The 14,137-nt window shown below is 41.3% G+C and overlaps 1 protein-coding gene across 3 annotated transcripts in view; it reads left to right on the top strand.

Annotated features, from left to right (window-relative positions):
- The window catches only part of NAV2 (neuron navigator 2), a 352,842-nt gene that overhangs the window by 295,792 nt on the left and 42,913 nt on the right, over positions 1-14,137 (top strand). For all 3 annotated transcript variants that reach the window (XM_089521370.1, XM_089521369.1, XM_089521367.1), the window contains 5 exons: positions 530-613; positions 4,224-4,335; positions 5,089-5,234; positions 7,989-8,161; positions 11,411-11,564. In XM_089521370.1, coding sequence (XP_089377496.1) covers positions 530-613; positions 4,224-4,335; positions 5,089-5,234; positions 7,989-8,161; positions 11,411-11,564 — 669 coding nt within the window. The remainder of the gene's footprint in view (positions 1-529; positions 614-4,223; positions 4,336-5,088; positions 5,235-7,988; positions 8,162-11,410; positions 11,565-14,137) is intronic.

The raw sequence follows: 14,137 nt of genomic DNA, 5'->3' as shown, positions 1-14,137 counted from the left end.
GGTATTTATGGATTGCATCCTGTAACCTGTAGAGTCTCTTCTAAGTAAATGTTTCTTAAGATGTTTGGTGTAGAGGACCAGCAAGGTTTTTGCTCAATGTGTCAGGGACTGGCGTCATATTGTGACCTATAATTCTTCCTTTCTTTTCTGGAGAGTTGCCACAAAACACAGCCAATGGCTTGGGGACCATCACACATCCAAGGATTACCATTCTGAATAGCACTGCGGAAAATTCTTCAGCAGGCAACCCATCAAGGACCTCTGATGGTGCAGTGGTTAAATGCCCCTACTGTAGCCAGTATTGCAGCCACAAGGTTGTGAATTCGATCCCAGGGCTCCAGGGTTGACTCAGCCTTGCATCCTTGCGTAGATCACTAAAATGAGTACCCAGCTTGTTGGGGGCAATTAGCTTACATGTTGTAAATCAGTTAGAGACTACTGAGTTCAGTATGTAGCGGTATAGAAATGTAAATGCTATTGCTATCTATAAATGAAAAATCTTAACTGTATTATACAATTAAACTTGCAGGCTCACCTTGTGGCAGCCTTTGAACAGAGTCTGGGGAATATGACCATTAGACTGCAGAGCCTTACCATGACTGCAGAACAGAAGGCATGTCCACTTTGTTATATTCATGAACATGAATTGCATAAATGACCCTTTGTAATGAAACTGACAGCAAGCAGTATCTTTGGAATCTCACTGCAGAGTGAAGAAATCTCCCTCAGAGCATAAAACCATCATATTTATGTTGCTATTGTGTCTGTAATTCATTGGTACAATGTTTTCTCTTGGTGTAAAGAGGATCTTAAACCAGCTTTCCCCAACCTGGGGCCTTCCATATGTTCTGAACTACTCCTCAGAACTATCTAGCATATTAAACAGTCAGTAATGATGGAGACTATCGCTCCTAGTGTCTGGAGGGCACCAGATTGTGAAATGTCATGTATATCAGCACCTAAGCATCTGCTGTTGTTATAGCTCCCTTCCTTGAGCTTTTGCAAGTATATGGTTTAAACAAAACATTCATCTTATCTTTCTTTTCATTTCCTCAAAATTAACATGTCAGTGCCTGTGTACATTAGAGGGATCACAAAGACAGATTAGGCAATAACTGAAAGCCATAAACATTTGTTTGTTTATTTCTGTTGCACTGCATACTTCCCACAAAGAGACCCAAACTGGTTTCCCATGGTTAATAAGTCATCATTCATTTCAAAAATTTACAGGAACAGGCCTGCTTAATTTCAGCAGCAGAACACTAGTTGATGTATTCAGGCCATATGATTAATTATGCTAATGTAATGCTTCATTACTACTGATGCTGTTTTCTTGCATTTCTTTATACAATGGGTTGTATCCAGTTGAGTGATTCTATTACATCAAGGCTTCTACCATTAGCCAGCCTTTTGTTTTCACTCATGCCAGGTTAACCGTGGGATATAATTTAAATATCTAAATAAATTGTTCAAGTGTTCAGTCTAATTAGCTGATTCTGCTGTGGAAGGCATCCCACAATCTGTTTGACAATCTGTTCCACACAAAATGCTTCGTTTGTCTTGGTGTTGCTTGTATTAGTTGTGCTTATCGCTCTGCTAGCTGTTGTTCATCTCCTAGTGCAAGAGTGGAGAACTGCAATAGGTCGGAGGGAACAATTTCTGCCCCTGGGATTCTGCAGGGGTTACATGAACTGCTAGAAATGCCAAAATAAAAACAAAAACAAATGGACTGGACTGAATGTCTATTTCTGGACTAAGGGCAATATTTTTTTAAAAAAATAGTTCAAGGATTGGGCTGCAATCTATTTAATAACTAAATTGCCACTCTTAGAGGCTTCCTACAATAACCATATGCTATTTAGGAGAGAGTTAGGAAAAGGATAGTCTGAAGAATTTGAATGTACCAAAATCTTTAAAAAGAATCAGGGGATACATGTAGTTACCCTGTCACCCTGTACTGGTGAAACAATGGTCTGTTACAGACTGCCCAAATAAAGCTGCTTCAGGTCTCTTTGGAGGTATGCTGGCCTGTTACAGACTGCCAAAATAAAGCTGCTTCGGGTCTCTTTGGAGGTATGCTATTTAAATGATGCATGGGTCCTAAGAGTCCGGAGGTCGCGCCAAAGCCACACTCCATTCCTATGCACCGGAGTGCAGCTTTTGGTGCAGCTTCCGGATTCTTAGGACCCATGCATCATTTAAACAGCATACCTCCAAAGAAACCCGAAGCAGCTTTATTTTGGCAGTCTGTAACAGGCCGCTGTTTAAATGATGCATGCATCCTAAGAATCTGGAAGCTGCACCAAAGCTGCACTCCAGTGCTTAGGAATGGAGTGTGGCTTTGGCACGACCTCCGGACTCTTAGGACCCATGCATCATTTAAATAGCATACCTCCAAAGAGACCCGAAGCAGCTTTATTTTGGCAATCTGTAACAGGCCAATGTTAGTACTTGTGATTTTCTTTGGTAGCCTAACAGTGAGTATAACTCAGTGGGCTAAGTCCAGCTACTAGACTTCATGATGCTTTTAGCATCAAGTACAGTGGACCTTTGTTATATGCTGGGGTTTGGTTCCAAGATCCCCCGTGTATAACAAAATCCGTGTATGCTCAAGTCCCATTAAATATAATGACATAGCAAAATGGTGTCCCATATAAAAAATGGAAAAAACAAGTTTTGAAATTTGAAATTTATACTTTTTTTGAACATTTTCAAACCGTGTATGCTTGAATCCATGTATAAAAAATCCGTATATAAGAAGGGCCGACTGTAATTATCTTCTGATGTGGCCATCTCATAATCTTGAACTGGACTAATAAGGGCTCTGTAATATCAGCTCTGAAGCATAGAAAACTACCATTCAGATGTACCCTATGCCATGATTCCTCCCATCTAATATGCAAGATGGCTTCTAAAATGAGTCACAGACTGGGAGAAGTACTAGACATTTGTTTGTTTATGTATTTATTTAAAGTATTTCTGTTTCACCTCAACCCACAAGGGCTCTCAAGGCAATAAACACATATAAACCAATTAAAAAATAAAGGTAAAAACATTTTAAAAACACCTTAAGATATTCTTTAAAAACTCCTAAAAGCAGTATGAAAACAGTTCTAGAATTCAGTTATAAAACAGTTACAAAGCAGTTTCAACAGAATAACACTGTTTTCGATGGGGACAGCCTAACTTCCTTAGGTAGTGAGTTCCACAATCAAGGCACTGTTGTAGAGAAAACCCTGATATGTGTATCCATAACTTCACGAGGTGTTGGGATCCACAACAGGGTTTCCACTGAAAATCTCAAATTTCTGGCAGGCTCATATAGGATGAGGCGGCCTTTCAGATATAGAATCATAGAATTGAAAGAGACCACAGAGGCCATTTAGTCCAACCCCCTGCCATGCAGGAACACTAGTCAAAGCACCCCCAACATATGGTCATCCAGCCTCTGTTTAAAAACCTCCAAAGAAGGAGACTCCACCACACTCCAAGGCAGCATATTCCACTGTCAAACAGCTCTGACCATCAGGAAATTCCTCCTGAGATCTAGGTGGAATCTCTTTTCCTGTAGTTTGAATCCATTGCTCCTTGTACGAGTGTCTGGAGCCATGGAAAACAAGTCTATTCCCTCTTTGATATGACAGACCTTCAAATATTTAAACATAATTATTATGTCCCCTCTTAATCTTCTTTTCATCAGGCTAAACATACCCTGCTCCCTAAGTTGTTCCTCAAAGGACATGGCTTCCAGACTTTTCACCATTTTGGTTGCCCTCCTCTGGCCCAAAATCATTTAGGGCTTTATTGTTCAACAGCAGCACCTTACACTGAGCTCAGAAGCAAATTGGAAGCCAGTGCAGCTCTTCCTAGATCAGTGTTACATGGTCTGTAAAATGCATACCTGACATCAGTCTGGCTGCTGAATTTTGCACTAATGGCAGCTTCCAAACGCCTTTCAAGGACAGCCCCACATAGAATGCATTACAGTAGTCAAAATGGGACTACTGGCATTTTGTGCCTGTAAGAAAAAGCAAAATTTGTCCCTGTGGTGAAAGTACTGTGCTATGGATGCTGGGAAGAAGAATGTAGAAATGTTCATGTAGCATGCTGAGCTTCAGCCAAATTATTCAATGGCTATTCACAATGATGTCAAACAGTGATTATATCTGCTTAACCACTTTTTCATGAATACAGCAATAAGTGTGTGTGTGTGTGTATTTCAGGATTCAGAACTGAATGAGTTAAGAAAGACCATTGAACTACTGAAAAAACAAAATGCTGCTGCTCAGGCTGCCATTAATGGAGTAATTAACACACCTGAACTTGCCTGCAAAGGTAAAAGAAAAAACGAACCTTCACTTTCAATAACAGCTTAACACTCTGAGGGCATTTATCCCTTGGTAATAGATGATGCAAAGTTTCTTGCCAGAGACAAGACTATGTAATTATCAAACAATCTTTGATTTTCTTTTAGGACAAGTAGTGTTTACAGATTGTATCTCAGGAAAACCCCATAGTACTGCAGTAGATCATGCTTCAAACACAATATGCATTTACAGATGCTTAGCTTGGTCGAAAACCATACAAACTTACCCCTAGAATACAAGTAATGGCAATTTCTGCTTAGTTTGCCACTTACTTTTGCACTGGACAATCATTTTCCTTGTTTACCTTCCTGGCCTCTCCTTCCTTCGAACTCTTGCTTCAGTCTCTACTCACATTTCACTGCCAGTACCTCTTCCATGGCAGCCATCATCTTACTGAACAGTTGGGAATGTCCTCCATAATTATTTTCCTATCAGTATTGGCTATCCCAGTAGTCAGAATTCATTTTTTGTCCAGTTATGCTATTTCAGCTATTATGTTAATGGGGAAGTTGAATTTCCATGTGATACAGGCAATGGCAGTGGGCTAAGATTGTCCTAATTGCCTCTACTGGCTATAAAGGAGGAGGTAGGGCAAAGGACAGTGAATTGAAGTGGTAGCAAGGGGAAGCAAATGAGAGTGTGCATATAGGATTAGAGAAGAAAAAACAAGAACAGTTTCTGAAATGATTCAACAAAGCTTAAATTATTATTTATTGTTTAGGGAGTGGGACTGCCCAAACGACTGATCTGCGAATCCGAAGACAGCACTCTTCTGATAGCGTCTCTAGCATTAACAGTGCTACCAGTCATTCTAGTGTGGGAAGCAACATAGAATGTGACTCCAAGAAAAAGAAGAGAAAGAACTGGGTATGTATGTTTCAACAGACCACATCAAATATATTGACACATATGTCTATGAACATACAGAAGAAAATACAGCCAAGTGGAACTCTGAATGGGCAATACATTGCCAATTCTCATCAACCCAGACAGCCTAGCCAGTGATGAAGGGAACTGCAATCCAACTTCTGGGGAGGTTTTCCATTTCTGATGTAAATGGTTGCCTTGAGCTCAAATGGGTGCTAAAGAGATCAAATAAATAAATAAATAAATATTACCTTGTGTCTATGTTGAGAATTTAAACAAAAATGATTGAGATCTCAACTTTATCTTCCACAGAAGATTTGTGATTGAATTTCCAATTTTCCCTCTCACTGAAGTTTATCTAGAAAGACTGCAAGTTACTTTGCTCAATCAGATGGGAATGTGTTAATTCTTTCTCCCATGTCATTCATTCAGTTGTGGTAGAATTCAAAAATATAGCCATGTTAGTCTGTAGAATCAGTATGTAGAGAGATCTTGTAACACCTTTGAGACTAACTGAAAGAAAGAAGTTGGCAGCATGAGCTTTCTGTTGTGGTATTACATCAAAATTGGTGGTTGTTTGTTATTGTTCCTACTGTGGAGCAACTAGCAGCCTGGCATAGTAAAACCATTTTGACTGGCATACAATGTGTTTGAATGATCTCACTCTCTCACTCACTCACTCACACAAACACACACACAGAGAGAGAGAGAGAGAGAGAGAGAGAGCTAGTCCAAATAAATTTGCAAAGTTCTGCACTTGCATTTTAGCAAGAGGAGGGGAAATGCTGGCAGCTGTGGCTTTAATGAGCTGTTTTTATTTAATGTATTGTTTCTTTCTGAGTCTGAACATTTAAATTTCACTACTATGTGTATTACAAATTCATACCAGAAAGTTGTTAAAGGTGGAATGGGTAGATTGTCTTTTAGATACAAATCAATTGAGAAAAATGAGCACATAGATTGTGCTTTAGTAATCAGGGCTGACATAAATATTTTGTATATACAGTGCGCCCTTGGCTTATGCAGGGGATCTGTTCCGGACCCCCCCCCCCCCACGTAAGCCAAATACCACGCGTGCTCAAGCCCCATTCAAGTGAATGGGGCTCGTGCATGTGGCAGCGCGCAAGCACCACAGGCGTGCACCTCATTCATCCAAATGGGACGGACCGCCCTGCGCGCTGCCGTGCGGCGTTGCACATATGCTCAAAGCTGCGTATAGCGCACCCATGTATAGCGCGGGTGCACTGTAATCTAATTGTGTATGACATAAGGAAAAGCTAACATCTTGTGCAGTCTGCTTTAACTCTTAAATGAGTATTAATTGTGTTCATCATCTTTTGGATCTCCCTTTCACTTAATTGCACAGATAAATGAAAATAGCATTCTACAACTTAATTTTTACTACAGATACTACCCCAAAGGCTGAAAAATAATTGTTTTTCACTTCCCATTTCTTCATTTCTCACCATTTATTGTATGCAAGGTCCCATGTGCTGGAGGAAAGGTACCTGACACAAAAGCCCATTTGTTGTGAGAATATGTCTGCCTTAGTGTCATTGCTTTTCTTTTAGTTTGAACTAAAACCTCTAGTTCCTGTAGTCCCTTTAAGCCTTAGAATTCTGTGTTTTTGGACTCTGCCTCCTATATCAGACAACTTTGAGAATCCTAAAGAAACATGTAGGTTACTTTATATGACAGACCTATTTAACTCACTAAGGCCTTTCTCATGGAAGGGTTGTTCTACCCAAGTGCATTTCTGCTTTGAATTTTAGCATCTTCTGCTATCTGAGCTTGTACACTGCCTTCTTAACTCTTGACCTGGTCAGCCAAATGTGACAGCTTCCTTTATACATAATAATGAAACTTTACTCTACTGAATTCACTGTTGTAGATTTGGACTGGTCCTAAGTTCAATTAAATGTACAGTCCCCTACAATAGGTGTAACTACATATAATGATGAGGAGAACAGAGACAAAATTATTTTCTTGCATGTAATGGATAGGCAGTACCTTCCAGACCCTGGTATGACATCCTAGGCTGGATTGATACTGGCAGATTTGAAGATGAGCACCATAGAGTGTAAATGAAAGCTATGCATCACTTCACCTGCTGTGTAAAATGTCCAGACCCGTTTTTTGGTCGCAAGATGGCATTCTTTTTTTAATCCCCATCCCAGTAAAACTGTTTGCTGTGTGTGCTTTTGTGGGAGGTAGTAGTGGTGGGTGTGTCTGAGAAACCTGGCGCTTTCCCTGTCACTGGTTTTATCTGTTAAAACTTGTCTTTTTTTCCTTCCCTTTTTGCTTGCACTTCCTCTGGCAGGTTAATGAGGTAAGGAGGATGTATTTTAAATTCTAAAATACAAAGCTAACTCATCAATTTATGTGATTAACACTGTCAGCATCAGTAACCTTGTCTGAGCCATGTCACTTTGTAACTGCAACCTGTGGTAACCTTTTTAATAAAAAGGCCCCTTGAGCTAAAAAGAGTTTTCAGTGTTTCAAAACAGTCTCTTCAATAGCCAGCACATTCAAAGTAGCTCAGGCTTATCATTTCTAAATAGGATATAAAGACTTCCAGAAAAAGAACACAAAAATCCATATTTCTCTTTTTTAATTTTACTATGAAAAAAATTGAGTTATTTAACTCTTTTTTGTGTTCTGCATGTTAAGTATTTTCCCTTCTATTATTTATTTCTTGTAGTAAAGCCTGGTTTGATTAATGCATAATCACTCTTGTTGTGGTCTTTTTTTCAGTTGCGCAGTTCCTTCAAACAAGCTTTTGGTAAAAAGAAGTCTCCTAAATCAGCATCTTCTCATTCTGATATTGAAGAGATGACAGACTGTTCATTGCCTTCATCACCAAAACTGCCTCACAATGGCTCAGTTGTATCTACACCATTACTGAGAACCTCACATTCCAATTCTCTGTGAGTTGAATTTGTATATTTAAGAAAACAGAATTCCTGCTAATGTAGTGTGGTGTTCATTATCTTAGACCAAAGTTACACCTTCTTTTCCATGGGTTTCTCTTAAGATGCAAGAGACTGAAGATTCAAATACAAGTAGTTTCCCTCCCTCGTTCATGCCTTTTTTCTTCATACCAAGTGTCTTCTCTGCTTCACTCTTTTGTCCCTTTTCTATGTTTGATTCAGTTCCTAAATCCTTCTTTCCACTCTCACCTTTCTTTGTTTCCTTAAAAGAAATCACCATATTCTCCAAGAAGATTGGACTTTTTAAGCATGAATTCCTTCCTTTTCCTTCAAGTTTCCTAAGTGCACATAATACAGGTATAAAACGGTGTAGATGTATTTCTGGGCATTACATTTTATCCCAAAGTAACAATATGCGTGTGTGAACAGGTAGAACAACCAGATTAGGCAAGCCTTCTGCAAGTAAACAAAAACATTTTTAACCATCTAGAGACCACTTAACTCTTCTTCCAAAATGCTTTGAGGAATGACTTTTTTCTTACTTTGGTGGCCAAACAGATGCACATGTGGTTCTCTAATATTGGGGCAAAACATACTGCCCAAAAATGATGGGTCGGGATGACCACAGAGCTGCGGCAATCACATGCGCACAGCCCGAATCTGGCCCATGTTTCAACGCAGCTTCTGAAAAGGAGCGGGTTTTTTACTGCTCCTTTTCAGGGCAGCTTTTTCAGGTTGGAGCAACTTGGTGGTGGCTTCTGGGCAGCTTGGGAGCATTCATCATGTGATTGCTACACCCGCAAGCTGCCCAGAAGCAGCTTTTTTTGCCCATCTGCTTCAGGCCATTCTGAGGGAACCAGTGAAGCAAGTATATCTGCTTTCCCCTTGGCTCTCTTGTTTTGCTGTTCCCACATGCTAAGCGATTCTGGAATCATCTGTGATTTGCCTTTTCTGCATAGGTAGGCACACATAGGTACATTAGAATCCCATTTTTTCTCAACTCAAGTTTTATTGCATTATTTACTGCAAATATGCTGCTGTACTCATACACTAAAGGTGTGTGTTTCTGCAGCCCCTCTTCACCATCCTCCCAGTGTTGAAGCTGCTAAAAAGAACTTGCACATAGGACAGTGAGAAGCAGGTGGAGCTGAGAGGGCATAAAAAGGCTTTGTTAAAAAAAAGGCTCTCTATTAACTGAGGTTTGTTTGTATTGTTTACATTTATTTATTTAATTAATTTCTGTCCCACCTTTCTCCTCGAAGAGGCCCAAGGTGGCTCACAATAACAATTCTAAAAAGATATTGCCATAAAACAGTTAAAACATCAGCTAAATGTAGATGACACTAAATTAGGAGGAGTAGCTAATACTCCAGAGTATAGGATCAAAATTAAAAATGACCTGAATAGACTAGAAAGCTGGGCCAAAGCTAACAAAATGAAATTCAATATGGAGAAATGTAAGGTACTGCACTTAGGGCAAGTCACAATCTCTCAGCCTCAGAGAATGGCAATAGTAACCCTCTGAAGAAACATGCCAAGAATCCCCCATGATAGGTCCACCTTAGGGTCGCCATAAATTGATACACAACACCATAATAAGGCAAACAACAACAGCAGCAGCAAACTGTACATATTCAGAGCTTTCAGATTTGACAAATAATGACACATGCATTTTTAAAAAAATCATCCATCTGAATCCAAGTGCCAGATAGTAAGGCTCTTTTCTCACTTTTACTTGGCATGGCCTGACTGAGCGGCATGTAGCCTGGATTGTTACTGCATGTTTTCACATTACTGTTCAGTACATGGTAAAATAGATAGATTTTATGGTATGATAGATTTTATGGTAATGGTAAAATAGATAGAGATTAGGAAATAAGGAATACCTGAACCTAAGAAGGTCAAGCATCATTGAAATTTGCACTCCTGAAAATAAAGGCATGATTTTAGATAGTTATCCCCTTTTATTTTCAGAAAGCTCACTTACTTTCAACAGTTTAATCTAACTTTCATCACTTAGAAGCTATTATGTCCATTTGATTCTTAATGTAGGCAAAGTTTAAATCCATGAAATTTATCCTATCTTTTATTATTACAGCTATAATCAATCAAATATATGTTGTAAGTATACTGAGTTTTGAGAAGTAACTCAGGAGTCAACAAAAGTACAAAATTAATGGAGGAAATATACAGCTCTAGATCGCCTGGGGTCTCCACTTTGAATTATTCGCTTTCTGGTGGTAACCTTTATGGGGGGAGGGGGGGGAGAAGAACGCAATGGAACACTTAAAAGCAACAGGACAGTTCCCACATCACCCACCTGATATTCGGGGGGGAGGGGTCTTTTTGTCACTGCCAGTCTATCCCTTCCCTTCCCAGAAGCCAGGTCCAGCAACTTCTACACAATACTGCTTTCCGCTTTCAGGACCTGAACACAGAAAATTCATCAAGAAACACTACCAGAAATGTTAAACAGTCATTTTTCTTCACCTTGCTTTGTTGTTTCTTGGCTACTTCACCATTTAATTGGTTTCTGATACTGTTGAAAGAAGACTGACTGAAAAGGATACGTTCACAGAATGCACGCAATATGAAAAACTGCCAGAAATAGCACTGCTTTTCTTTCCTATGTTGAGAAGTAATTGAACTCACATTTTGTGATGGGGGAAAGGAGGGTGCAAAGGGAAAGAAAGCTGGTGCCAGAATAATAGAGCTTTTAAAAAAAAAAAAAGTCTGAGTGGTGTGAAGTGCAGAGGAATGTTTCATGTTTGAAAAGGTATAGAGTTCCAAAGCCCTCCAGAATTTTCCAGGGAGGCCCAGCTGTACATTTCACCTGCCAGGTGCTAAATCTTACTTTAAGACTGTCAGTCCCCAAATGAATGCTTCTACTGTGCCTCCTTAAATTATTGAGGATGTTCAAGGTGAATAGATTTACGATGGAGTGAGGATTACATCTAAAAGAAGGCTAACTACTAAAGCTAGATAGATCTCATAGTCAAAATGGAGCTTTCATGTCCTTGATTCCATGAACTGCCATTGTATGTGGTTCTAAAGATCGGCCCTTTTGATTTCATCCCTATTTCCAGCTTTTGCCATTCCCACCACCACCACACACATCTCTAAAAATTTCTTTGGAATAGGCAGCAATACTCCAATTTTTGCTGGCTTTCAAAAATCATGTTGCCCAGTACCTTCAGTATCCTGGCTCAATATCTTGTTTATTTTTTTAAAAAATTCTACTTGCAGGATTTCAGAATGCCTCGACAGTGAAGCTGAAACAGTAATGCAGCTGAGAAATGAGCTTAGAGACAAAGAGATGAAGCTGACTGATATCCGCCTAGAGGCCCTCAGCTCTGCCCACCAACTTGACCAGCTTCGGGAAGCTATGAACAGAATGCAGGTAGGAACAAATTGCAGAAGTACCACCCTTCTACCACACACAAACACACACACAACGCCTCAGATTAGAGCGTCTTTGTCAAGATATTTACCTCACACTGTTTGTTTTTTTCATTCCAGAGGGCAGGTCTGGGCCATTCTTTCTGGCTCTTTATATGAATCTAAAAGAGAGTTTGTGTCTTTGGTCCACAGACAAAGAAATATCAAAGAAAGCCCCTGAAGACATTAAACTTCCCACTAAATTGCCACTAAAGTATACGTAACATGTGTGTGGAAGTTACTTGTTCTTCAGTGCTTGAGTTAAATTCTCTCCTGAGGAAATGGATATTAAATACAGTGTACCCTTACTATCTGTGGGGCATCTGTTCTGGACACACACACACTCTACATAGATAGCAAAAAATGTGGGACCTTAAGTCCAGTTGTTTTCAATGAGCGCATGCTCCCGTTTGTGCCATCATGTGCATGCATGCCCATTAAAAAAGCTGAGGCTTGCCTTCCACAGAACTCAGACTGCAGAGGGCAAGCCTGTGCTTGGTGCGGGTGTGTTGTATTTCAGTGTGATTTCTCAGTTTCTCAGTTTCATAAATCTGGCTCTTGAGTTGCTCAGTAACTTTATTGTAATTAATTTTGTACAATTTGTAGTCCATTTTTCAGTCCATAAGAGGCTTCCCAAGTGGTAACTAAAAATGTATTAAGACCATGGAAGTTATTTTATAAGCCGCAGAAACTTCAAAACAGCATAGACAAACAGTAGAGTAGAGCAAAACTCCACATCTGAAAGCTCCCTTAAAGTCAAAATTGATTAAATTTGTTTCTCTGAGTACGATCTGAATACATTTTACTGCTGTATTTCACATTAAAGATTGCCAGAAAAATAATTGTTTCCCTTTTTGGCAAGCATAGTTCCTGACTTATCATGATACAAGTTTGCTGGCTGGGGGTCAAGGAGGAGCAAGCACCAGGCTGCCATGGGGCTGAGCCAGGTGTCGCTTGTCAAGAATCCTGCACAACCATCTCAAGTGATCAAAGCTTGGTCTGTTTCTGAATGTCAGCCCACCCACCCATTCTTGTAATCAGTGTCACAACTTTCTGGATTGTCACAACTTTGTGGATGGTGTGCATGGGATCTGGATACAGGTTTATGGAATGAATGTGTTGGCTGATCCAATTACATTGTAAGAGGTCCTGTTTTGGGACTTTGGGGGTGTGATCGTTGAGTTCATACCCAGCTCTAGGCAGTGCTATGGATCCACACAGTGGCTTCCACCTATGTTGTATCACCTATTGTCCCTGAGGTCACCTGGCAAGCAGGCCAAGCTTTGGCACACCAACAGACAAGTTGATCAGTGCCTGGATCTGGACACATGTCAGCACTAGTTTCTTACCGATGTAACCAATAAAAGTTGTAACTATATTTTCTCCAAATTACATGTCATGCTGTTTTGTATGTCAAGTGGAGTAACTGGCTTCTTGGACCAGAAATTGTGCTTCTTCTTCGTGGTCTCTGCGAATCATACAAATGGGTTTCACTGCGCCTGCGCAGTGCTGTTCGGAAACTTCTAGAATCACTGGGCAAAGTTTACTTTGCAACATATAGAAACTTTTTGGCGGTAACCCCGCCCACCCGTTATAAGGCCCCTGCCTTCCCGCTCTTTCCCCAGTTCCTTTTTTCCGCCGTGCTGGTTGCTGTTTGGAACTTCGCTCTCGCTAGTTTGTTGGATCACTGGTTCTATTTGACTCGGACTGTTTTTTCTGGACTTTGGCTTCTTTTCTTCCCCCGTGCTTTTTGACCTCGGACCGTGTACTTCGATTTGGATTTCGGATCTCGTTTTGGCTTGTCGACTTCGATTGACGATGTCTCCTCCGTTCAAGAAATGTGACGTCTGTGGAGGAAAGGTTCCTGTACAAGACCCGCATTCCTCTTGCCTGCTGTGTCTCGGCCGGGACCACGACCCCAGGGCTTGCAGCCTCTGGAAGTCTATGTCTTCCCAAGCCCGAAAGAACCGGGAATCGCGGCTGACTTCTGCAATAGCCCAGGGCAAGATTCGGGAGGGGGATGCTCGCCCTGCCTCGGCCCCCTCGGCTTCTGCTGTGGCTCCTTCTCTCCCGGCCCGTGATGGCCCGGCCAGCGCACCTTCCTCTACTTCGCTGGTGCTGGATTCGGGGGTTTCTGACGCCGCACCCCCTGGGGCCCGCGGCTCCACTAAGCCCAGTGCCACCTCCAAACCCGCTAAGCACCCTCATAAATCTGGGTCATTGGGTTCTGCCGCCGCCTCTGCCCCACCTCGCGAAGAGGGAGCCCCCTCCGAGGCATCGGAGTCATCCCACCAAGCGGCCTCCGACCAGAGGTCCCATAAGGCGGCTTCGGCGACTTCGTCTAGCTCCAAGAAGTCCAAGGCCAAGTCGGGATCGTCGGACCATCCCAAGCCCTCCAAACCGGTTGACTCCGTCTCGAAACGGGCCGCCTCCGAACCCGATGCCTCGGGCTCGAAGGAGCCCGCCTCCGGAAAGAAGGATGAAGCCGGACAGGTGGCTAGAATCTCGGAGTCGCCGATCCTCTTCTTTCCCCCG

This window comes from Sceloporus occidentalis, unplaced genomic scaffold (genome assembly GCF_023333645.1).
Source record: "Sceloporus occidentalis isolate IW3139 unplaced genomic scaffold, rSceOcc1.0.p SCAF_4, whole genome shotgun sequence".
NCBI classification, from domain to species: Eukaryota; Metazoa; Chordata; class Lepidosauria; order Squamata; family Phrynosomatidae; genus Sceloporus; species Sceloporus occidentalis.
Note: the sequence above shows the minus strand (reverse complement) of the source record. Positions and strands in the feature narration are given on the sequence as shown.